The following is a 21,673-nucleotide window of genomic DNA, read 5'->3' as shown; positions in this document are numbered from 1 at the left end:
AACGGAATCATCATCAACCAGGAATATAATTCAAATAAATTGCCATTCAGATTTTTAGAAGTTTGTCCAGATTTTAGTGGACAGTGTGGATAATGATGTTCTCCACTGCAAGTTACAGCATGCCATAGTCAACACATCTGTGGCAATTAATAGAACAGTTGACCCTGAATCAGTGGACCTGTTCTCTCCCATTGACTCTGGAATGTTAACAAGCAGGTCCATCATCTGAAGGTCTGAGATTTATCCAGACGGGTTGTGACCCTGGAGAAAGAAAGAAAACTGTATTCTGGGCTGTTTGTCAGTTTGTTGTTAGGCTCCTGCTGTTTGACCCCAGTCTGATGCTTGCTAAAGCTCCACCGCTGCTATGCGTAAGAGGATATATTGTGAAGTCCAACAAACCTTATGGGTAAGTTGTGAATTTGCTATTAAATGTAATCAACGTTATGGAGTAAATTGTGCATTTTGTTGCATATTATATATATATAAAATGTTTGTTGTTGTAGAGGAGCTCTTTTCCTGTAGTGGTGTTGACTTATTCCTCATGTCTGCAGCTGGTGTAACCCCCCCCCCCCTTCCAACACACACACATACACACACATACAACGTCATGTAAGCTTGCACACAGCTTACACTCAACTCAATGGAGGCAGCAGGCTGTTCTCTCTCTGAACTGTGTTAATTACTTGCGTGTGGACGAAGCCTGGGAAGACTGCTTGCTTTGTTCATCTGTTCATGCAGGATGGGTGAGTTACCGTGGTTACTGTGCTGATCAGAGAGTGCTTGCACAGTGGAGGGGACGGGAGGAGGGGGTCCTGCAAAACAAGGGGGTGCAGCAGGGAGGGCCACGTGGAAGAGAGGGGGAGTACTCCACTTCTTCCTCGCCATGACCAATAGTACTTCTCTCTGCTTGTCCTGACATCTTGTCGGATACCAGTTGATTTGGTGAGTATAGGCCTACATAATGTCACTTCTTTTGTTCTATAATGCAAACAATGTTTACCACTGTGCCCCATGTAGTGTGAGTGACTTCATTAACATTTAATACCTGAAAGAGAGCATGTGTTCTGTTTCTCATGTTTGTTTACATAGTCAGGAAGGGAAAAAAAATCAGCTGATTGTTTATCAGAATTCTACACATGCTAAAGCACACTTAAGATAAAAAAATGCAGAATATGTGTATCGTCCTTAGCGCCTGCATTTTGTTGTTTTTTTTAATCAATAAGTGTGCAAAAGTGTGTGCATGTACTGTGTACTGTGTTTACATGCATATATGCCCATGACTACATTTCTGTGGGTGAAATGTATCTTCCAAATGTCTTTGCATGCATGTGTGTTTGTGTGTGCTGTGGACTCCAGCCTGGCTCTTTTCCCTGCCATCGGGTAATGGAGGGAGCCAAAGCCGAGTTTGCGGCAGGCGGTGAGAAGGACATGACTGATGAAAAAGAGGCGGTTCATCTGAGGAGAACTATCGGCCTTCTGCCAGCCGTCTCCTTCATCTTTGGCACAGTGGTAGGCAGTGGCATCTTCATCGCGCCCAAAGGTGTTTTGATGAACAGTGGCAGTGTGGGGCTCTCCCTTCTGGTCTGGACTCTGTGTGGAGTTCTCTCAACATTCGGTGAGTGAGACACTAGGAGATTTAGACAGAGATTTAGAAGAGGAGAGAAGAGATTTAGAATTCACTTGCTATGTGTGTACACTGACAAGCTGATATTGCCTATAGGGTAATTTACACATGTTTGTTCAAGGACAGATGTGAAAGAATGTAAGCTAGAACATCATGTGAGCACGTTTTGTAAATCCTCTGGCATTTGAGCGTGTGACCCAGCACACTTCAGTAGTGGCTGAAACGGCACGTGCATAATAATGCAGTCGGGGTCTAAGTGTGGAAGCCAACAAGCTGTTTCTCAGGGTCCTGGGCCAAAAGGTTCCTTCCCTCCCCTCCACACAGACCACTGTTGTGAAAATAAAGAGATCAAAGGGACAACATGTGCCGTCAGGCAGGGAAGCTGCCCTTTTGCAATGAAATAAGGTCTTTCCCTAAAACCGTTCATATTCAGAGTGCCTGGTTAATGGCAGATACATTTTGGCAAATGGAAAAGCTGAAACAAAATAATAGTGGCTAAGAATGTCCACAAGTTGCATGGTGCTACTGCAACCATACACCGTGGTGAAAATAGGTAAAGGTAATAAGGTAATAAAGGTAATAAGGTAAAGATGAAGATAAGTTCACCTGTGATATAATTCTCTGTACTGTGACAAAATAATACATTTTCCTCATATTTCTGGTGAGTCAGGGGCCCTTTGTTATGCTGAGCTTGGTACAACTTTCACAAAGTCTGGAGGGCATTATACCTACTTACTGGAGACCCTGGGGCCGTTACCTGCCTTTCTACGACTCTGGGCTGAGTTCATATTCATCAGGTGTGTTGATAAGAGTGGCTTCGTGGTTATGTTTTAGAAGTGTGTTTGTGTGTGTGTGAGAGAGAGAGTGAGAAAGAGAGAGCGAGAGAGAGAAGGGGGGGGGGTATTCTGTTGAATCCAAGGGGAAAATGATAAACAAATACTTCCTGTCCACATGGGGTCTTCCAGGCCAGCTGTTGCATCTTATGTCTCACTAGCGTTTGGTCGCTATGTGGTGGAGCCCATCTTTGCTCCATGTACAGCACCTACAGTACTGGTGATGCTGGTTAGCATCCTCGGAATCAGTGAGTTCCACAATTTTTACATTTCTTTCCTGTCCACTTGGATAAGCGACAACCTCCTGCATTCATAGCCTGACTCTCTCTTCCTTGTCTCTCTCCCTCGCTAGCCTTTGTGGTAGCAGTTAACTGCTGGAGTGTGACTCTGGCCACTCGGACACAGGTCACACTGACCGTGATCAAGACGTTCGCGCTGATACTCATTGTCATTCCAGGAGTCATGGCACTTGCACAAGGTGGGCAAAGACAACAGTGAGATGAACTGATTAAAGACATATAGTCCACCATTCTGGTGAAGGGTTGTTGATGTTTGAGATCAACAACCAATGAAACTACAGGTATCGCATAGTGGTATAACATGACTGCTGCTTGGTGAAACCATGTAAAGAAAATAAAGCATGTGCCTCAACATCTCTCCTACACTTACTCCAGCAACTCCTTGTGAGCCGCAGGTCTGACGTGCTCTCCTCTTAGTTGCTCAGTGATTGTTGAAATTAAAATGTTTGCTTTTGTATACATTAAGATTTCCCAAAATGTTCTGAATTTGACAAAAAAAGTGTATTGCATAGAATTGCTATACCCTATAAGCGCAGTAGCATTTTTTATAATCATTGTTTGACTTTTGTCTGTGGTTTCATTCCCAGGAAAGACAGAACATTTTCATAATGCATTTGAATCTGACTCCCTTGTCCTCACCAAGCTGCCTCTAGCATTTTACTCAGGCTTATATGCTTATGGTGGATGGTAAGTATGGCAGTCACATTAACTTAAGCATAACCTAAACGGAATTTCTTAAAAAAATAAATAAACAGAAACTTTTTATTGTTTTGTTTCTCACAGGTTTTACTTAAACTATGTCACAGAGGAAGTGATAAACCCAAACAGGTAAAAGAAAAACACTTATCAACAACAGCCTATTAAGGTTGAAATAGTGTTAATCCTACTCTTGTTTGTTGTGGACAGAAACATCCCATTGGCAATCACCATCTCCATGGTGACAGTGACGGTGTTATACGTACTGGTCAACATTGCTTACTACACAATGATGTCTGCAGACGAGCTGTTGATGTCTGAGGCAGTGGCCGTGGTCAGTGAACAGAACAGCAAATTGATGTACCTTGCATCAATGTAAGATCTAAGAGATCTGAGTTTGTGATTTAATGGTGAATATATCTGCCATGTTTCCTAACTGCAGACGTTTGCCAACCGTGCCATCAAAAGTGTATCCTCGTTGATACCCATCCTGGTGGCAGCCTCCTGCCTAGGGGCTCTTAATGGTGGATTCTTTGGAGTGTCAAGGTGGAATCACCGAAACTAACTCTCTCAATTAACTTTTAAGGACTTTATTTTACACAGTTGCTTAAACAAATAACTCTCTTGCACGTCTGCCTTTGTTTCAAAAGGATGCTGTTTGTGGGGGGCAGGGAGGGCCACTGGCCGGCTCTCTTCTCCATGATCCACATCCGCAGACAGACACCGCTACCAGCTGTGCTGTTCATGGTTAGCCATTTTGTCCCATCTGTGTTAGTGCCGTTTCCTCTCCAATCACCACTACAGTATATCTCACTCTGGTTCTGTTGTATGTCTTTTGTTTGCAGTATCCAATGGTGGTTTTTATGGTGATAAGATCAGGGGACATCTACCAGCTCATCAACTTGGCCTCCTTCTCCCGCTGGCTCTTTATTGCCATGGCAACCTTGGGGATGCTCATTCATCGGTATCGTTTCCCCCAGCATCCAAGGCCCTTCAAGGTAGCTATGAGTACCCTATGGCTGTATCCCTGAATATGTCATGGCAGTGCATTCGTGCCAGCATCTTATTTATTCCCCAAATGATGTAGTGACTCTGGACTTAAACATAAAACTTCTGGTGCTTCTGCTTTTGTGCCAAAGGTGCCCTTGGCTATTGCAGTTATCTTTACCCTGGTTTGCTTCTTCATCGTGGGCCTGTCTCTCTACTCTGACCCCTGGAACACGGGGGGCAGCTGTGCCCTCACCCTGTCAGGAGTTCCCGTGTATTATCTGACTGTGAAGCGCCAGAGCCTTCCACCTCGCTTGAGGCGTGCCTTTGGTGAGTTCACTCTTTCTTCCCCCATTCCAGGTCTCTAAAAAGTAGTGTGAAAAGGAGTGGTCACTTAGTGAATGGGATTGGTAAGTGTTTGTACATGTGTATGACCGCTGTTGGTCTTACTGCTGCGTTGGTTGCCTTGTAGACTACATCAGCAGGCAGCTCCAGATCCTCATGGAGGTGGCACAGCAAGAGGTCCAAACCTACTGAGGGACGGTCCCTGATTGAAACTGAAGAATGGAGTCAGAGAAGATCAGTGGAGCACCAGATATCAAAGAGCATAGCTCATGGCCAATATGACAATGCAAATGAAGTCTTCAGAGCACCTGTCAAGCTTTCAATTTTCTATTCATTTTAAAACCATATTGTCTTTTTAATAAATAAAAAAGGATACTACCCAAGGAAAATGTTCCCTTTATTATATCACACAGGATGACACTGGTTTTTAAAAGAATCAAAGATGCTTTACTAAATTACAATGCACATGGGCATGTTTTTGTATTGCCATTCTTAAACAAACCTTGTTTTGGGAGCATAACAACACCATCTCAAAGAAAAGTGAGATAGAAAAACATGTGAAAAAACTAAAGCCATTGGGAAAAGGAAGTGCTAATATTCAAAACCATTCAAACACAAAATTGTTATGCATGCAGTGTAACATAACTATAACATCACTATAACATTATATCTCTGCACAAGAACAGTCAAAGCAATGCAACTGGAGAGAATTACCTCTGTGGATGACTTTTCAGAGTGTAGTTTATGGCTTCATTTCTGTGTTACATATGCCTGTGTTGCTGTACTCTTTACATCACAACATTGTGCATCCAGGTTTGTGGTACTTGTGTAATCTCTTCAAGTCTTTACACATTCCTATTTCTATTATAGTCAGACAGGACATTACATTAAGCTTTTCATAAGACCTCTGCTAAACACTGCATTACTTTCAACTTTGCATGTACAGTAATAGTAGACATAAGATAAAACAATGCCACCAGTAACACCCCATCACTGCCCATGATATGCAAGGGTTTCAACTAAGATCTACACTGAACAAACACATTAGCTTATCAAACGTGGATTGATGTTTACTGTACACTGATTTATTGAGAATAACCAGGCACATAGGACAAGCAACAGAGCAGCAAGTCACTTTGACAATGTCCCACTTAGGTGACTGCTGAAAGGCAGAATGCCAAGATCATTCATAGCAAATGGTAGACAAGCCAAGCATTATTCATGTGAAGATACACAAAAACTAGTTATTGAAGTGTAAAAGTGTACTGAAACAGATTATACCTTCAGTTTCCATCGTATAATATGCTGCACAGTTATAACATTTCAGCTATTGCAAAATGGTCCTTTATTTCTGTGTCTAAACCAAGTTTTTTTTCACTGTCTCTATTTTTCCTTCACTTTTAAGTCTGGCAGTTCTCCCTTCTCAGCTAAAGCATACATGTCTTTTTTTTTCTTAGCTAGCATAGTAGTGTCTCCTCTGGCAGTTAGTTAAATCAAAATGTGACTTTTAAATTTCAACAGCTAGATACATATATATTACAAAATGTGCAAATCAACGTTTATCTATCGACATTCTCTCATTTGTTATGCTTAGTTGGTTTTAAAGGTGCACTCCAGCCATGTACATAGATAGTGAGAAGGTCCATACACAGTCACTCTTTGACTACTGCTAAATGGAAGATTTCACTCAGGGAGCAGAGTACACATTCCAATAAATGTGATGCTCAAGTTTCAATCATGAATAGAGAATGAATGATTACCCGTTGCTTTAAACCTTTAGTCTCAGAGATTGGACTTTTAAGTCATATGGCTTATTCCCATATGAAATCTACAAAAGACTGAGAGAGAGGTTCTGTGTAAGAAGTAAAATGGTAAAATGGAAGACATTTTTGATGCAAGGTAGGCTGTAAAGGTATAAAAATAGATATGGTCGAAGGGGTGGAGTGCACCTTTAAAATATTCTTCAGGGCCAAATTGAAGGGCAGTGAAGAAAGGACCTGGGCATAACATTACAACACGCACAAACATTTAACATACAACACAGTAAGTACACATAGGCAGTGAGAGAAGCTTGAAATCAGGAGAAAAAGGAAAAAGGGAGGTAAACCGAGAAACAACATGTACAAATAAGATAGTTACAAAACAAATAATTTGTGAGCAGCTCAGAAAACAAGAGGCTGAAGGATCTGCCGGTGGGTGGGGTGGGTTCACTTGAGGTCAGGGATGAACTGTGACCAGCTGATGTTGCCCACACCCAGCTCATCATCATCCAGGCATGAGAAGCTGATGTCCACCAGGATCTTACTCAGGCTGTCATTCATGGTATCCAGCACGAGCCCCTCGGTCAGGGAGCGATTGGAGAGGGCCGGGAGCCCCATCTGGAGGAGCTCACGGGAGCAGGTCGGGGTGGAAGCGGAGGTGGAGGACCGCGCTGAGGTCAGTAGCTCCCGGGGGGAGTTGAAGAGCGGCAGCTCCTTGAAGGGTGTGCTGCTGAAGCTGAACGTGGTGTTGTCGTAACGCTGCGGTGTGAGCAACGGCCCGGTGGGCGTGCGGATGGGGCTGAAGTCCAGCACACTGCGGCCGCCCTTCCCCAGTGGCGTTACCCTCCAGGGCTCGGGGAGGACGGTGGCGGGCGGCTTGCTGGGGGTGGACGAGGCCGGCTGAGTGCTCTTGATGGGGGTCTTGAAGGTGTACTCCCTTGACGGGCTGTCGGGCTCAGCACTGGGCTGCTGCTGCTGCTGCTGCTGCGGCTGTGTCTGCTGCTCCAGCTCGGCATCGCGCGTGTCCTGGAAAGTGGAGTTGTCGGAGGCCAGGCCCGAATCAAAGAAAGTGCTGTCGGGGAAGAGGAGCACAGGCTCCTCGGTGGAGGGCAGGACCAGGCGCTGCTTGCGCCGTGAACTGCTGGACTCTCGTCTGCCCATGCTCGTGCTGTGTGTTGTGGCTCCAGCTCCGGTCTCCCTGCTGACAGGGATACTCTGGGATTCCTCCTTCACCACCTCCTCCAAGGAAGGCATACACATCATATACGAGGGCCCTTCACTCTGCAGCACCTTAAAGTGATACAACCACAACCAATCAGAGAATGTCACACTAGCATTACAGTAGCAGAGGAATATCTATCTTCATCAGCTGCACACCACACGTTAGGGCTTCTACCTTTGGGGCGATGCGGACCCTCTTCCCTGCACCATATGAGCTGCAGGTCTGCTGCAAGGCAGGTAGAGAGAGCTGAGCCGATGAGGGTAAAAACAGTTGAGATGCCAGGGGCAGCTGGATTGGGACCAAGTAGGAGTCTGTCCGAGGCAGGAGAGGCTTCATCTTCCTCTCTGGGGTTAAGGAAGCACCAAGCCGAAACACACACACACAATTAGTCTAATACTTTCATCCCTACATAAAGATTCCTTAGGCCTGTTGCTGTCAATATCCTGCAAACATTTTGAAATCTTGACTCACCTGATGTGACAGATGCTGTAGTTTTCTTCAGCTCTGTGACACCCCGCTTCTGTTGCTGTGGAAATGAAAAATATGGTGTCAGAATTAACAAATGGGCCTAGACTGCTTCACAAGCATAGGTGGTGAAGACAAGCTGATCTAAGCCTGGATAGGAACAGGCCTGTCAAAATGAAAGAACTCGCTCTGCTGCTCTGTCTCCACATGACTGCTTCCTGCAAATTGAAATGTCTGTTATTACACTAGAGCTAACAAAAGATAGACTGTGCCCTCTCACAGGACAAATAAATAAATGCACTCTGCCTGTCCACTCCTTCTTGGCTGACTGCAGTTCCAGAGAGGAAAGGAAAAGGGCTTACTTGTGAGTCACAGACCTGCAGGGTTTGTAGGGAGGAGGAGGTGGTGGAGTCCACCACAGGCTGTAGGGTGGGCCAGAAATTAAGAAGATGGTGAATAGGTGAGTTAAACGATATTTAAGATAACATAGACTTTTGCCATGCTGATATTACTAAAGTACTAAAAGTAAAGGAACTCTTGCAGGGCAATATTTTGTGTGAGAAAAAAAAAAAAATATATATATTGAACTTCTACCTTGTAAACCTGATCCAGTGTCAGACATCGGTTGGCTTCTGGACGAATAGTCCAATAAGACACCTTGCCGTCTTGAGCAGTCTCACGTACAAACATATCATGTAAAGACAGGTTGTGGCGAATGGAGTTCTAAGGGGGGAATCAAACAAAGTGTCAGCAAGGAAAATACTAAGAAGTTTTGCAGAAATTTAAAACAATTAACCCTGAAAGCAGGACCGTTACATATTAACCATACATGCTTACCATCAAAACCAAAACAATTCACTCATATCTCATGGTATAAGTATAATCACCTTCCAGCCTGGTTTGGCTACATTTCTGAAATAGGGAAAGTGGTCCTCTATCCAAGTATAGATTTCCTTCAGCGTCATCCTCCTGCTCTTTTTACTGTTGATGGCAAACTGAATCATGGCCATGTACGAGTAAGGGGGTCTTTCTGACTGGGGATCTTTGACAGCGTCATCAGAGTCTCTGGGTGGCTGGGGTAGATACGGACAAATAAGAATGCACTTTTAAAACAACTTGAACAATTAAATAGTTAGGTTACGAGTTTCATTTATGAGCTTACATAAGACAGGCTAGTACAGCACTAGAAAAAACTGTACCGGTTGAAGTTGCTGACAAGATTCCTGGTTCTCTTTGTTTGAAGATTTCCTCAAAGGATCAGGTCCGAGGCCGTCTGTGCTCATCCGTCCAAGCCACTGAATGTTGGTCAAGCTGTCATCTAATGGACTGCAATCGAGCTCTTTGTTTACTGAGAGGAATGAAACAATAATGTGTCAATGGCATGCTAATCTAAGCCATACCTGAGATTTCTGCCTTGTTGTTTGCACTCAAAGACTTAACTGACATGTTATCTGTCTACAGTTAAATGTCAGGGGTATGCAATTATTGCACTCACAGGGTTTAATAGTGGTCAGAGACTTGCTTTCTACTAGACAGTCTGTCAGTGTGCATTCTTCTGATAGAGATGGAGAGATCAGGCCACCCTGACATGATTTCCCTGGTGTGTCCAATGAGGACTGGCAAAGAGACTCTGCTGCTTCTTCAAGACTGCCACTGCCACTCAAGAGGATAAATTTGTTTGGCCCTTGAGGACCACACTCCTTTCCTTTGGCTGTAAGAGCCCCAATGACACTCTTAAGGTCCGCAGTCTTCGGAATAACAACCACTTGAGTGTCAGGCATGCTCGGGTGATCCATGATTCGAATGCCATCCGGAAAGCACTGAGCACTGGATGAAGAGACAATGTCTTTGCGTCGCAAGCCATCTGGCTCATCATGAGGGACATCATTTCTTTGAAATGGTAGTTTTCTCCTCTTCAGGATCAGGGGTCTCCTGGGGCTCTCTCTCATTCTGCTCATATCACTGTGGCTGGACCTTTGTGTTGATTGGTTTTCTGAAGAAAAGAAAATGCAAGGGATGGGGTTTTAAAGAATGAAGGTTGCTTAAAGAAAATGTGGTTTGCACGGCAAACGTCTGGCAAATCCTTTAGCAAACTCATTCAGTTCTGTAGTATGTTATTACCTGAACGTATAGTTGACTGGTTAGTGTGCGCTATCGTAACGTTAAATACAAAGATTCGTTAGCTTGCTAATTGCTAATTCGCCGACAGTGGCTGTCACCAAATGACATTTTGAATACGGAAAACAAGACAACTTAAAGTTATTAATCGTTACCATAAAATAACAGTTTAGATTAAATAAACAGTTGATCTTTTGACCATAAAAAAATCAATTTAGGCGGGATTACAAGAAAAGCTATTTGAATTTGGCTAACTAATAACGAATGAAAAATATAATCTTTCAAATGTACGGCTTCCTTGTGACGTGCATCATTTTAGAACAAAGTCGTTAAAAAGTCTATGCAAGCTACAATGTAACATCGCACATAGAACTAGAAACCATGAGTTTTTAGAATCCCAATATTCTTTCGAGTGACTGTAACTAGCTAGCAAGCAACGTCATTCTTCTGATGAGCTCCCAAGTGGCTAACAACGTGCACCGATAGTGAAGATTTGAGCCAACACTGACTTCTATGTCATATATCCAGAGAAATGCTAACCAGCCAGCTTGTTTATACCAACAGCTCATATTTTTGAATCATCGTACAAAATAATAAATGTTTCAATATAGTTTTAACCAACTGGAACTGATATAACGTTGCGTTACATATGCTGGGCCAGCAACACTATCTCTAGATATTATTGATAGCCATAAATTAGCTAACTTAGCTAGGTTACGTTGCTAACAAAAACAACAACGCGAGTTGATCGCTAGCAGCTAACGAAATGGTTAAGTTTGCATTACTGTGCACATTACGACTTTCAAGATGGTTATTAATTGTACAGTCATTACATAGAACAGACCTTCATATTAGGAGAGTATTCCTTTGATTGTATGAGCTAGACTTGACCATATCATTACATGACACATTGAAGAACAGTTGCTGGATCTTTCGCTTTCAACACTTGCAGGATTTTGAATTTTGGCGCAGTCGTACAAGGTCCGGTCACATGATTTCTTCCAAACCAATGGATTCAGTGACACGCCCTCCCCTTTACACGTGAACACCAATCAAATGAAAGCTTACACGTGAACAGGAAAAGGTGCATAATGTGATCGCTCAAGATAGCTGTTTTCTTCATTGTGAAATCCCCAATTCGATATAATCAACAGTACCAGTAACCAAATGTAAGTAATGCGAATTGCACGTCCATAACATTTGATTTCCAAAAAGTTTGGGTCTGTAATATCGAAGGTGGCGCTCACGTTACCACTACTACGCGGGCAACGTTCATTAGCATTTATTTATCATTCTAGATTCGCACACATGATTGTGTCTACCCTCGATTAGTGAAATGTATACACGGAGACAAAGCTTGCATTAATGTTTTCTACTAATGATCGTTAGCCAGGGCATGATGACCTCTGATGCCCCGTAACACTCGAAGGAAGAGGTTGCTGAACCCCAACCAGACTCAGCTATCTTTTGTTGAAACACCCATCAACGGAGACATACATCGCTATGGCCTTCAGCCACGAAGTGCCATTAATCCAAAAACACTCATCTCCGAGGAGCGGCGCGAGAATGGCAAGGCTTGGGTAACCTCTCACTCTAATTGGCATTGTTTACATGTAGCATCCAACTGCATCGCACTACAGGTTGCAAGGAGACATAATATCACCAAATTCACACTAGGGGGCAGATCTCCACTTGTTAATACCTCACGTTATCTTTCAATCCCGGTAGACATGTAACTGGAACCACCTGTATGCTGAAATGTGACCATTCCTCCATAGGTGTCACCTCAGTTTGACCAGATTAGACTCCCTGAAGTTATGAAAAAGAGGACAAGAGGCTCACAATCACAGTCTGTTTCAAATACAAGGTACAATTCAACATGTACGAATATAAGAAAGACGAATAAATATCCATCATTATCCTTTGCCAATCATGCTGCTGAAGGACTGCACATAAAGACCAAAGAATTGAGAAAGGAGACCGAGAATAGTATCGTACCAAGAACAAGCCAAATGTATGTACCAGGTCCCTCAAATGCCCGGGCTGAAGTGGACCTAGCAACGCCAAGACGGACACGCTCTTTCCAGAGAAGAAGTGTAGAAAGCACCCTCTCTTCGAACAGAACCCATGAAGGATCTGCAGAGAACAGGAAGGTCTCTAGTCCTCCAGTTTCTCACATGAGTAGTGGAATGCCAAACTACACTGGGTCATCTGAAGTCTGTACCTCTGTGGGATTCCGCTCACCTAATGTAGGGAATTACTTTATTCCTCCAGATATAGATACCCCGGAGGTGCCACAAAAGGTCACTTCATCATCAAAATGCACTCTCTTACACCTACTTTGGCCTTCAACTCCACCACACCCTCATGACTCAGACATCCTTGTGAAGGACACTCCAGAAAGGGACTATGGGCTGAAAGTGACTTGGAGGAAGAGAAAAGAACTGATGAGGTTACTAATAAAGCGAGGTCAGCTAACCAACCAACAGGTTGAGGTCACTGCTAGCTAAAGGGAAACTCACTATGATTTACATGGAAAAATTCATGACACATTTAGAAAAAAAAATCCTGCTGTAAAAAATTAAATCTGTTTTCTTAATGAGTGGTATTTTTTTTGTATTACACCTATGATTACAAAACAGCATTATGATGACATTATTTATTTGATTGACATGTAATGAATGGATGAATGAAGTGTGTGTTGACATGAAGTGTGTCATTATTGGCTGTGATATTAATGATTTCATTTACTAATCTGATGTATAATTTTAAGATTGACTGGGGTGTGTTCCTTTCCACAACCTCTGTATGTTAATTATTGGCGGTATTTACAGCCAATTACAACTCTTTTGGAATATCCTACAGCCAATAGCGTAGTCTGTTGTAGGCATGTGCCGTATCTACGGCTGAGCAGCATTTTTTTTCACCCCTGCCAACGAAAGTTCGCACACAGGGAGGCCAACAGCTGGGGGATCCATAGCAACCGTGGATAAACATGAGTTACCACACCAGGTAAGCAATTGTGGTCTGGCAACAAATTTGTATCATACAATTTACCTTGTGTGTGGTTCAAAATAGAGAGAGTTGAAGATGTAGTGCGAAGAATTTGTCGGAATCCGTTTTCACCGGAGACACTGTTGCATGTATCAAGCTACAATGGCTAGCAAGTGTTGGTTAGCTAATCAGACAAGCTCACAAGCTGCTCTGCATTATGCAGCGTAACGTTGAGTCAACGTGTGGCTTTGTCGAGACAGATGTAACGGGGCGTTAATAGGTTGTTATTTGAATGTTACTTATTAAAACTTCTGAAGAGTGCCTTGTCGTATTTCCTTGATCTTTAACGATACACCGCATGCCACCTACAACAAAATGATTTAACGTTACGTCCCGTTTCGTTCAACTTAAACAACCGGCTAGCTTACGCTATTATTCTAAAATACGTCTTTTGCAAGGGGCTTAATTACTGCCTACTATCTAGCTAACGAGACTTGTGTCGATTGATGGGATGGGGCAAGTAACGGTCACTAACTTTTCTACGCTAACTTGCTGTATACAACATATAACGGTACCTTACGGAACACGCGTTGTGTTTGCCTCTGAAATGTCCCTGCATGCAACCTAATAAGTGCTTCCATATCACAATGGTGTGTAAAGTAAGATCTTTGTAAGATATTTTCAGACATGTTTTGTTGGCCAAGAAAACAGCTGAAACGCCCTTTGTTTCTGATGTAGACCGCATAACGTTATTCACTGAAACAACCAAAGGACACAACTTACTGTATTCAGACAAAACCAAGTGGCTAACTTAAAATGTATCTAAACATGATCTAAAACATGAAGATGTTCACAAGATAATTGAATATATGTTCCTCTTTACAGAGCCTGGAAATCGCCAGTAAACCTGTTCATTACGCACATGTCCAGGGTTACATAATGTGTAACATTACACTTTAGACTTGGGGATTTGTTTTTTGTTTTAAAAAAAACATTAACAGTTAGCATAACGACTGCAACATGTTGACCATGCATTCCTTGTGTTGATAATTGTTCCCTTGAGGTTCACAGTAGGTCTGTGATGTGTATATCACAGTATATCTGGGGTGCTCGTTGCTCTTGGGTGCTCCTTGTTGGTGCCCCCCACCCAATCCCAATCCTCCCCCACCTTTTTTTATGCAGCCCTTGCCACTTAATCTACTAAACCCCTCTTCTACTGCACTTTTTACCCCACCCCCAATTAATGCACAAATAGGCTGACACCAGACATAATTTCACTGCATTTCTTACTTCCAGTAACTATATGCATGTGACAATAAACGTCCTTGTATCCTTGTATCCTATATCACGATATTGCGCATTTTCTGTAAATTCCATATGAGAAAACAAAAAAATAACTTATATCTTAACCATATAGTAAGGGCTATTTCTTACATTTGACAAACAAGGCCTATTTTCAAAACAATGGACAAATAAGGCTACATTGCAATACAAGCTGCAGCAACCTGCCAATGGCAATTGACCTAATTCATTTTATTGGGTTAGGTAGATTTCTAATTGATGAGTGATGAGGCTTTGTTTTTATCCCTGCACATGTGCAAAAACATCATTATGATCTCAATATCACAATATGGAAATATAGCTGAAATTCATGTCGTGCACATTCATGGCACAGAAAGCCTCAGTGGACGGAAGACAGTGATGGTAGCCTACAATAGTTTGTCTTATCTTTAACACTCAAAGTGTCGGTAAAAGGAGAGGTTAATAGAAATGTGCTGTTGTGCCTTGAATAGCAGGTAGGCTGTAGCACGGCACAATATTTAAGATGTTCTCTTTTCTCACCATGATATCGGCACTGTTTTCATTCCAAAACATTTGAAACATGGCTGTAGCTTGAAGTGTTGTCATGCCTGTGTCTTTAAATTTAAAACCAATGTTTAGGCTGCCACCATCTTATTGGTGAAGTTCCCCTCCTTAGTTTGTGGATTGGACAAGTTAAAAAGCTTTAACAGCTGAATTCCAAGGCAGCAGTTGGTTAACCACAGTGTCAATTATGTTTTTGTTACTGGGTGTTTTTTAATTCTCACTTTGTAAGTTGGCTTGCAAAGCCAGCATGCCATATGAGTTGTAGTAAGACTGTTGCACTTTCTTTTGTCATTTCCTCTTTCTGGCGATTTAAAGCACTTCTCTCTTGTTTCACTGCTGGCTGGTTTGGGGAAGGAAGAAACAATGTTTACTCATGACTGTAATAACTAGCTGTCAGTGTTTGCCTACATGTTGGAGCATGTTGATCTCCCGCCTGGATGCCTTGGTGATGTCCTATTGGCTTTCCACCGAGAGCAGGGTCCTCCCGCTCCCAAGCATGTTTGAGGAACTGATTATGAGACTCACTTTCCTTCCCAGTGTTGTCTGTTTGATTAAACACATGGTGGACTGGCGATGAACACCAGGTGCTGAGTGATTGAGGGGCTGCAGCGGGAGTTGGGATTTCCTCTCTATCCTAAATGGGTCTGAATAGATGGCGCAAGCCAGTGTGGTAGCCTAGAGAAAACAGAGTGGTGACACTCCCATAAGAGACCATGGGAGAAAAAATGGCAGCGTTTTTCCATGCCAATTTCCGGATTATGGGAGTTTCGGAACCTAAAACGGCCAATAACTTGGTCAGTAGTCAATGAGTTAATTGATTACGTCCTTCAGCATCCAGAAATACTTCCCACACTCCAGCGATTCAGCCATCCAGCACTGGTTTTTATCGTGTGGCAGCAACATCATAGAGTGTCGCAACTCTCTCTGGCGCAAGCCATAATGTTCACTAGAAGGACAGCTGAGTGTCATATTAGTGGGCTTTGATATTGTGGAGTCTGTGGACCAAGTGCTTTTCTCCCCCGCTGTAATATGAGCTCATGTGTCCTACATCTTTTTTGCTTGTACTGATCCTGAAGCATCTGCAAGACTGTCCAAGCAAGATGTGTCAGCTCATTGACCATAGTGGTGACGTTTGTGTGAAACCATGCACACTGCAAAGTCTGGACAGCAGTGGCTGTAACAAGCTATGTGGACGTGCACGGATGGGAGACACACATCTGTGTGTGTGTGTGTGTGTTTGTGTGTGTGCGTGCCTGTTGTCTGTGTGTGGTCCCTCCAACAGGACAGCCCATCTGTGGCATGGAGGAGAGCGAGACAAACACCAGCGAAAGCGGCGCTCATGGTCGTCTCATTACCCTACCCCCCCACACTGAGCAATCTGTCCATGGCCTGCAGAGGGTCATTGCACATTCTCTTGAAATCCCATACAGCTTCTGCTGTCACATATGACTCATCAGTATTTATACATCACCATGCAAATTACAGTCCTCACAATAGGCAACAACATGTTTGGTAACTGATCATTTCAATAGCGCAAACATGCCATTTGCAAAACCATGAAGCCTACACCAAATTCAAATTGGGTAAGCACTGTCAAATATTAGCATTAGATGAGCTGCTTCCGCCCTGTTACACTGTGGTACATGTCTGGGGCGCCGTTGTTTCTTGAGCCACTCTCCTTTTTTCCTCGCTGTCTTCCCTCTTGTGCAGCAGCACTCAGACCCATGTATGGCTGGTGACTCACTCCGGTCAGTGTGTGCCAGTTTCAAGCGTCTGTGTCTGTTCCGAGGGCTGGAATGACCTCATGAGGAGCACACCAGTGATTTAGGCACTGGTTGGCTCCGAGAGCCAGAGATTGGAGAGCAGCGGCGGTGGTTGTGATGAGGGCTTGGGAGTGGAGCCTCGAGCCTCTTTCATCTTGGTGTGGAGCTGTTAAAAGCAAGCTTCGGGAGGGCTTAAGGAATCAATGTGCGGGGGTGTTCTATATGTTCTGCTTCTCACAATAGCAGACACACGCGCACACACACACACACACACACACACACTTTATCTAAACACACTATTCATTTCTGTTCAGCGTCAATAGTCTCTATTCCTTTCTGTTCAGTCTTGGTGTTGATGCAGCATTCTCCATTGCTTAATCTGGACTGCATTATGTACTCTGAGTCAGGCAAGCATCACTATTTTCCCTGCATACTCCAGAGGCCTGCGGCTGAGAGGATCAGTAAATGTGTCGTTGTTCTTGGAACGATTTGTCTTGTGATTTATGATCAATTTGACTCAGTCCTCCTATCAAATCGGCCCTGCATACTTTGGACATATTAAACTATGGAACAACCACAAAAAGCATAGGCTAAATGCTCTGTAATGACAGTAATGAAGTGCCTGCCATCATAAACAGCTTTGTTATTTCCACTCTGTAAATAGATATGTATTAAAAGGAGGAGGAGTGTTAAGGACAACTATTTAGGCTATACCTTGGCTCGAAGCTATCTCTATTTTGTATACTATGTTCAGTAAGTTGGTTGGGGTCCTTATTTTAATTAGCATCTAATCTATTTCTACGCTGTGCTTAATGCCCAATCGCAAGACAGTTTTTCCCTCATTATAGTGATTGTACTCAGCTTGTCCCTAGCACGGATGGATTGTCTTGACCTCTCCTTTCCGAAGGCATTAGACTTACCAACATGTCTTTTCATGTTTCATTTGATGTAGTTGAGCTCTTCTGTGATCTCTGGGTGGGAAAAGGCTGACATAAAAGTCTTTGGAAAGTGCTGCCCACTGGAAATAGTGCTCTTATCTGTCACTGGCATGTTCATCATGGCCAATCTTGTGATTTTGCTCATGACTGGCAAGTTTGATGGAAGCATTAGTCTAGCCGGATGTCATTATGCACATGATGGATGTATAGGTTCCAAAGGGACTGAGAGAGAGGGAGCAAGAGGGAGAGTGAGAGAGATAGATCGAGGGAGAGAGTGCGAGGGAGGTCAGGCTGGTTTGACTGATTATAAACAACCTAGATTTCTTCCCCTCTCTCTGATTAGAGATCTGCTGTTATACTAGGCTGAACCAGCCCCCCATGGGACTGGGCATTACCACTAGAAACTTTCCTGTTGTTTCCTTTATTTGTTTTGGCAGGGGCTAATTACTCCCAAAGGATCAGGCTCCCAGTAGACCTCGGCTGGCCTCGGTGGGTAGCGAATGCCAGACCCAAGTCCCCATGCACGCAAGGACCAGGTCTCAAAGCTCCATCTGGTTTCCTGGCAGCATGGCCAGGTCCCCCACCTCTTACTCCTTTTTAGTTCAGAGTGGGCTTTTTCGGGGCTTCCGGCCAGGCAGTGCTAATTGAGAAACCTCTTGACTTCCTCGTTGTAGGTGAATAGGGAGGAATCTGGAAGAGAAAAGGCTGGCCTGCCCGATGACTTACCGAAAAGAAAGACAAAAGGACACAAAATGTATCCGCACATTCCTTTTTTCACAGACCTCAGCTGTGGCCTGAAGTAGCACCCTGCTGATGTTTGAGTGGGATGTGGTTCACAGTTTGCATTACCCCCACTGACTCAGAGGAAATAATGTCTGCAGTGATTTCTTCACATTTCTTTAAAAAGAATTTGCCATTTCGAATGGACTGAGCTGTGTGGATGACCTTGAGGTTTTGTTAGCGGTGATCAGCAAGTCGGTGTTAAGAGTGATAGAATCTGGAGTGACTCACAGCAGAAACACAGTGGCACATTGGGCATACTGCGTCTGCAACAGTATAAAAAGAGAGAAATGGATGAGTTACGGGAAGTCGGAGACTGGTTGCCTCATCACGGCCCTCTCCGCTACGCGCACCCGAGATCGCAACACGGCCGGCAAAGTACCACAAGGTGTGTGCTGAGCGTGTCGTCACAGCAACCGGCCCCACTTGGCGCTCACCCTCAGCTGTGTGAGCCGTCACTCCCGAGAGGGCTGCTCCCCTCTGACCTGAACAACCAGGCAGGCAGGCAGGGAGGGAAGTAGTGGGTAGGTAGAGTTGGCCTGGACCCAGCCCCAACCAGCGTCAGTCGTTAGCGGGGGACTATCACTTGCAACATGGACGCTGTGAAGAGCAGTGCGTCGCAGCCTGTCTACAGCCGCTGGTCTTATAGGTAAACAATCTCTCTCTCTCTCTGTCTCTCTGTCTGTCTCTCTCTCTCTCTCTCTCTCTCTCTCTCTCTGTCTCTCTCTGTGTGTCTCTCTGTCTCTCTGTCTCTCTCTCTCTCTATTTATCTATTTTTCTCTATCTTTCGCTCTCTATACTGCAATCTCTCTCTCTCCCTCTCACACACAGACACGCTCAAACACAAGCACACATACAAGTCTGTATTTTTTTTTTTGTACGTATGTGGTGCGGTGTAGGTAGGGATCTTCACGGTGTGCTGATAATGGTCTGCTTTATTGGGCTCCACTCCCTCCAGCTCCTCTTCCTCATCTTCCTCCTCCTCTTCCTCCTCCTCCTCGGTCCTCTCAGGTTGACTGCACTGTGACTCACCCTCTGTAAGAGATCTCTTCTCTTTCTTGAGTTGCCTTTTTACTTATTCAGAGACCTGGAGGGTGCCGTAACGATTATCGTCTAAGTGAGGGCCTCTCTCTGTCCCCTCTCTCGCCCAGGCATATTTGCCGTAGCTAAGGAGGATGTGCCATATTTGACTCCGTAATTGAACCCCTGAGGGCTATTGTTTGAGTTGGGTGCAGAGTGAAGCAACAGTTTTGCTATTGCTTCCTATGGATAATGTCACAGTTGTTTCAACACGTGTTCCTACACAGACTTTCTGTTTTCTACAGTGATCATGAGGTCCACATAATTGTTTTCTACAGTGATCATGAGGTCCAAATTATTGTTTTCTACAGTGATCATGAGGTCCAAATTATTGTTTTCTACAGTGATCATGATGATGAGGAGGATTTTCTTCCCCCAAAGTGATGTTGCAGGCTATATGCTGTTTTTGTCTGTCCTCTTTTGCTTCATCTCTCAGTAGAGGAGCAGACTCTACTTTGATGTGTGTGTGTGTGTGTGTGTGTGTGTGTTGTGTGTTGAGGGGTGTGTGTACGGCCCAGTTTTATCTCCAACTGAATGTCACGTCCAGCGCTCCGTAGCGTTAATAATTGATGTCATCTTTCCCCCCTGCTGTATCTTCGCACCTCGCTTCTTTTTGTGAGGTGCCTACAGATTTTAGTAGGCAAACACAAACACCACCGTTTCCCATTCAAAAGCTTGTCACCACTGTGCTTTGGATAATCCATATTCAAACTTCTGTGATGAAGGCTGTGGGTTATTTTGCTCTGCTGGCCTTCCTGTTGCTGAGGCTTAATTACTTTTATATCTCAGCTGTTTAGAGATGTTTTTTTTTTCTTTCATAAACCAGGGGAGAAAAGGCCCAGGGGAGAGTGGATTGAAATTCATTTGCATATGTGGGTTTGTAGTGACAAACTTCCTGCAACATATTTCAATCTCTTTTTCTCTTTCTCACTCTCTCTCTCTCTTTTGCTCTCTCTCTTGTGCTCTCTCTCTGTCCCTGTCTCACTGCCTCTCAGTCTCTCAGTTTCAGACTTAATTCATCTCAGACATTGATTTTTTGTTCCAGACACATGTAGAGCCTCGCTCTCTCTCGCCACTCTGTCTCCTGAGTGCGCTCTGAGCGCGCGCAGGCGGCGAAAGTGAGACGAGGCTACAGCGCTAGCCGAGATGAATGCGCACTTGCGCCGGTGCGCTGTGTCACCCCTGGCCTTCCTACCGTCTATTCCGAGACCGCCGACGTGATGACGCAAATCATTAGGATGCATCCGGCTCCATCCTCACCGTGCAGCGAGATGCATGTGCCGCACACACTTGAGACGGCGTCTGGCACATCTTCAGGATCACGGGGGGTAAGGGGAGGGGGCATAGTGAAACAGCTGGCATGAGCGCGCACTCTAATCAAAGCTGTGACTCGCTGCTTGCTGACATGACCAAGGTCGGGCCCGAGATTAAGAGAGCTTTTACACCATGCCATCTGCACTGCGCTGACACCTTACCTGCATCCACATATTAAACATTCATCGGGCAGCGTCTCTTGGAAAGGATTAGTACCTTTTTGTTCCTTGTTCAGTCCATGGTAGGACCGTGACAAACCACATGAAAGAGGTATAGACCCTTTCAACAATAAAAACAAAAACAATGCTTGAACGTACTATTTGGGCCCCAATCTACTTCCTCTGCATTAAGATAACATATGGAATGTTAAAAAGGAAGTCTTGTGGGGCCAACTATGATGCTGATAATGAAACTCTCTTGAAAGAGGTATAGTCTAGCCCTAGAGGACCACAAAGTCATCTCTGTTCATTTGGGCATGTTTGCCTTCTCTATTATAGTTGTATTCAAATGAATATACTCTTAAACTCTTGTGTTGATCCATTGTGCGAAATGTTAAGGTCACATCCTGGAAACAGACCTGGAGTTGAAT

At 44.0% G+C, this 21,673-nt stretch overlaps 4 protein-coding genes across 7 annotated transcripts in view; 3 read left to right on the top strand and 1 right to left on the bottom strand.

Moving 5' to 3' along the window:
- The first annotated feature begins 841 nt into the window (after positions 1 to 841).
- si:ch73-352p4.8 (cystine/glutamate transporter) lies at positions 842 to 5,167 on the top strand. The gene is made up of 13 exons (XM_048267392.1): positions 842 to 942; positions 1,357 to 1,615; positions 2,295 to 2,421; positions 2,590 to 2,705; positions 2,810 to 2,935; positions 3,344 to 3,443; positions 3,540 to 3,584; positions 3,663 to 3,786; positions 3,895 to 3,998; positions 4,103 to 4,199; positions 4,298 to 4,450; positions 4,592 to 4,769; positions 4,912 to 5,167. The coding sequence occupies exons 2-13, from the start codon at positions 1,384 to 1,386 to the stop codon at positions 4,974 to 4,976; spliced, it is 1,467 nt and encodes a 488-aa protein (XP_048123349.1). The 5' UTR covers positions 842 to 942; positions 1,357 to 1,383; the 3' UTR covers positions 4,977 to 5,167.
- foxm1 (forkhead box M1) lies at positions 5,165 to 11,322 on the bottom strand. 3 transcript variants are annotated; one of them, XM_048267388.1, is made up of 9 exons: positions 11,194 to 11,322; positions 9,727 to 10,224; positions 9,431 to 9,579; positions 9,119 to 9,304; positions 8,826 to 8,954; positions 8,594 to 8,653; positions 8,238 to 8,292; positions 7,941 to 8,110; positions 5,165 to 7,834 (listed from the first exon to the last, which is right to left on the bottom strand). In XM_048267388.1, exons 2-9 carry the CDS (start codon positions 10,187 to 10,189, stop codon positions 6,992 to 6,994), a joined length of 2,055 nt encoding a protein of 684 aa, XP_048123345.1. In that variant the 5' UTR covers positions 10,190 to 10,224; positions 11,194 to 11,322; the 3' UTR covers positions 5,165 to 6,991. The 3 variants fall into 3 exon arrangements, with proteins under 3 accessions (XP_048123345.1, XP_048123344.1, XP_048123346.1); XM_048267387.1 differs by lacking the exon at positions 11,194 to 11,322 and adding an exon at positions 10,353 to 10,614; XM_048267389.1 differs by lacking the exons at positions 8,594 to 8,653; positions 11,194 to 11,322 and adding an exon at positions 10,353 to 10,614.
- Positions 11,323 to 11,417: 95 nt separating this feature from the next.
- On the top strand, positions 11,418 to 12,948 carry rhno1 (RAD9-HUS1-RAD1 interacting nuclear orphan 1). The gene is made up of 3 exons (XM_048267395.1): positions 11,418 to 11,518; positions 11,739 to 11,929; positions 12,128 to 12,948. The coding sequence occupies exons 2-3, from the start codon at positions 11,759 to 11,761 to the stop codon at positions 12,857 to 12,859; spliced, it is 903 nt and encodes a 300-aa protein (XP_048123352.1). The 5' UTR covers positions 11,418 to 11,518; positions 11,739 to 11,758; the 3' UTR covers positions 12,860 to 12,948.
- A 136-nt stretch (positions 12,949 to 13,084) lies between these two features.
- Positions 13,085 to 21,673, top strand: part of tulp3 (TUB like protein 3) — a 30,709-nt gene continuing 22,120 nt past the window's right edge. For both annotated transcript variants that reach the window (XM_048267391.1, XM_048267390.1), the window contains exon 1: positions 13,085 to 13,361. In XM_048267391.1, coding sequence (XP_048123348.1) covers positions 13,345 to 13,361 — 17 coding nt within the window. In that variant the 5' untranslated portion in view covers positions 13,085 to 13,344. The remainder of the gene's footprint in view (positions 13,362 to 21,673) is intronic.

This window comes from Alosa alosa, chromosome 17 (assembly GCF_017589495.1).
Source record: "Alosa alosa isolate M-15738 ecotype Scorff River chromosome 17, AALO_Geno_1.1, whole genome shotgun sequence".
Lineage (NCBI taxonomy): Eukaryota > Metazoa > Chordata > Actinopteri > Clupeiformes > Clupeidae > Alosa > Alosa alosa.
This window is presented reverse-complemented; position numbering and strand designations above follow the sequence as displayed.

Coding starts and splice junctions, on each gene's coding strand:
- si:ch73-352p4.8 (XM_048267392.1), top strand. CDS start 1,384: ATGGAGGGAGCCAAAGCCGAGTTTGCGGCAGGCGGTGAGAAGGACATG. Junction 4,200..4,297: donor TACCAGCTGTGCTGTTCATG/GTTAGCCATTTT, acceptor TTTTGTTTGCAG/TATCCAATGGTGGTTTTTAT. Junction 4,451..4,591: donor AGCATCCAAGGCCCTTCAAG/GTAGCTATGAGT, acceptor TTTGTGCCAAAG/GTGCCCTTGGCTATTGCAGT.
- foxm1 (XM_048267388.1), bottom strand. CDS start 10,189: ATGAGCAGAATGAGAGAGAGCCCCAGGAGACCCCTGATCCTGAAGAGG. Junction 8,955..9,118: donor TAGCCAAACCAGGCTGGAAG/GTGATTATACTT, acceptor TTCCCCCCTTAG/AACTCCATTCGCCACAACCT. Junction 8,654..8,825: donor CACTGGATCAGGTTTACAAG/GTAGAAGTTCAA, acceptor CCCACCCTACAG/CCTGTGGTGGACTCCACCAC.
- rhno1 (XM_048267395.1), top strand. CDS start 11,759: ATGCCCCGTAACACTCGAAGGAAGAGGTTGCTGAACCCCAACCAGACT. Junction 11,930..12,127: donor GCGAGAATGGCAAGGCTTGG/GTAACCTCTCAC, acceptor ATTCCTCCATAG/GTGTCACCTCAGTTTGACCA.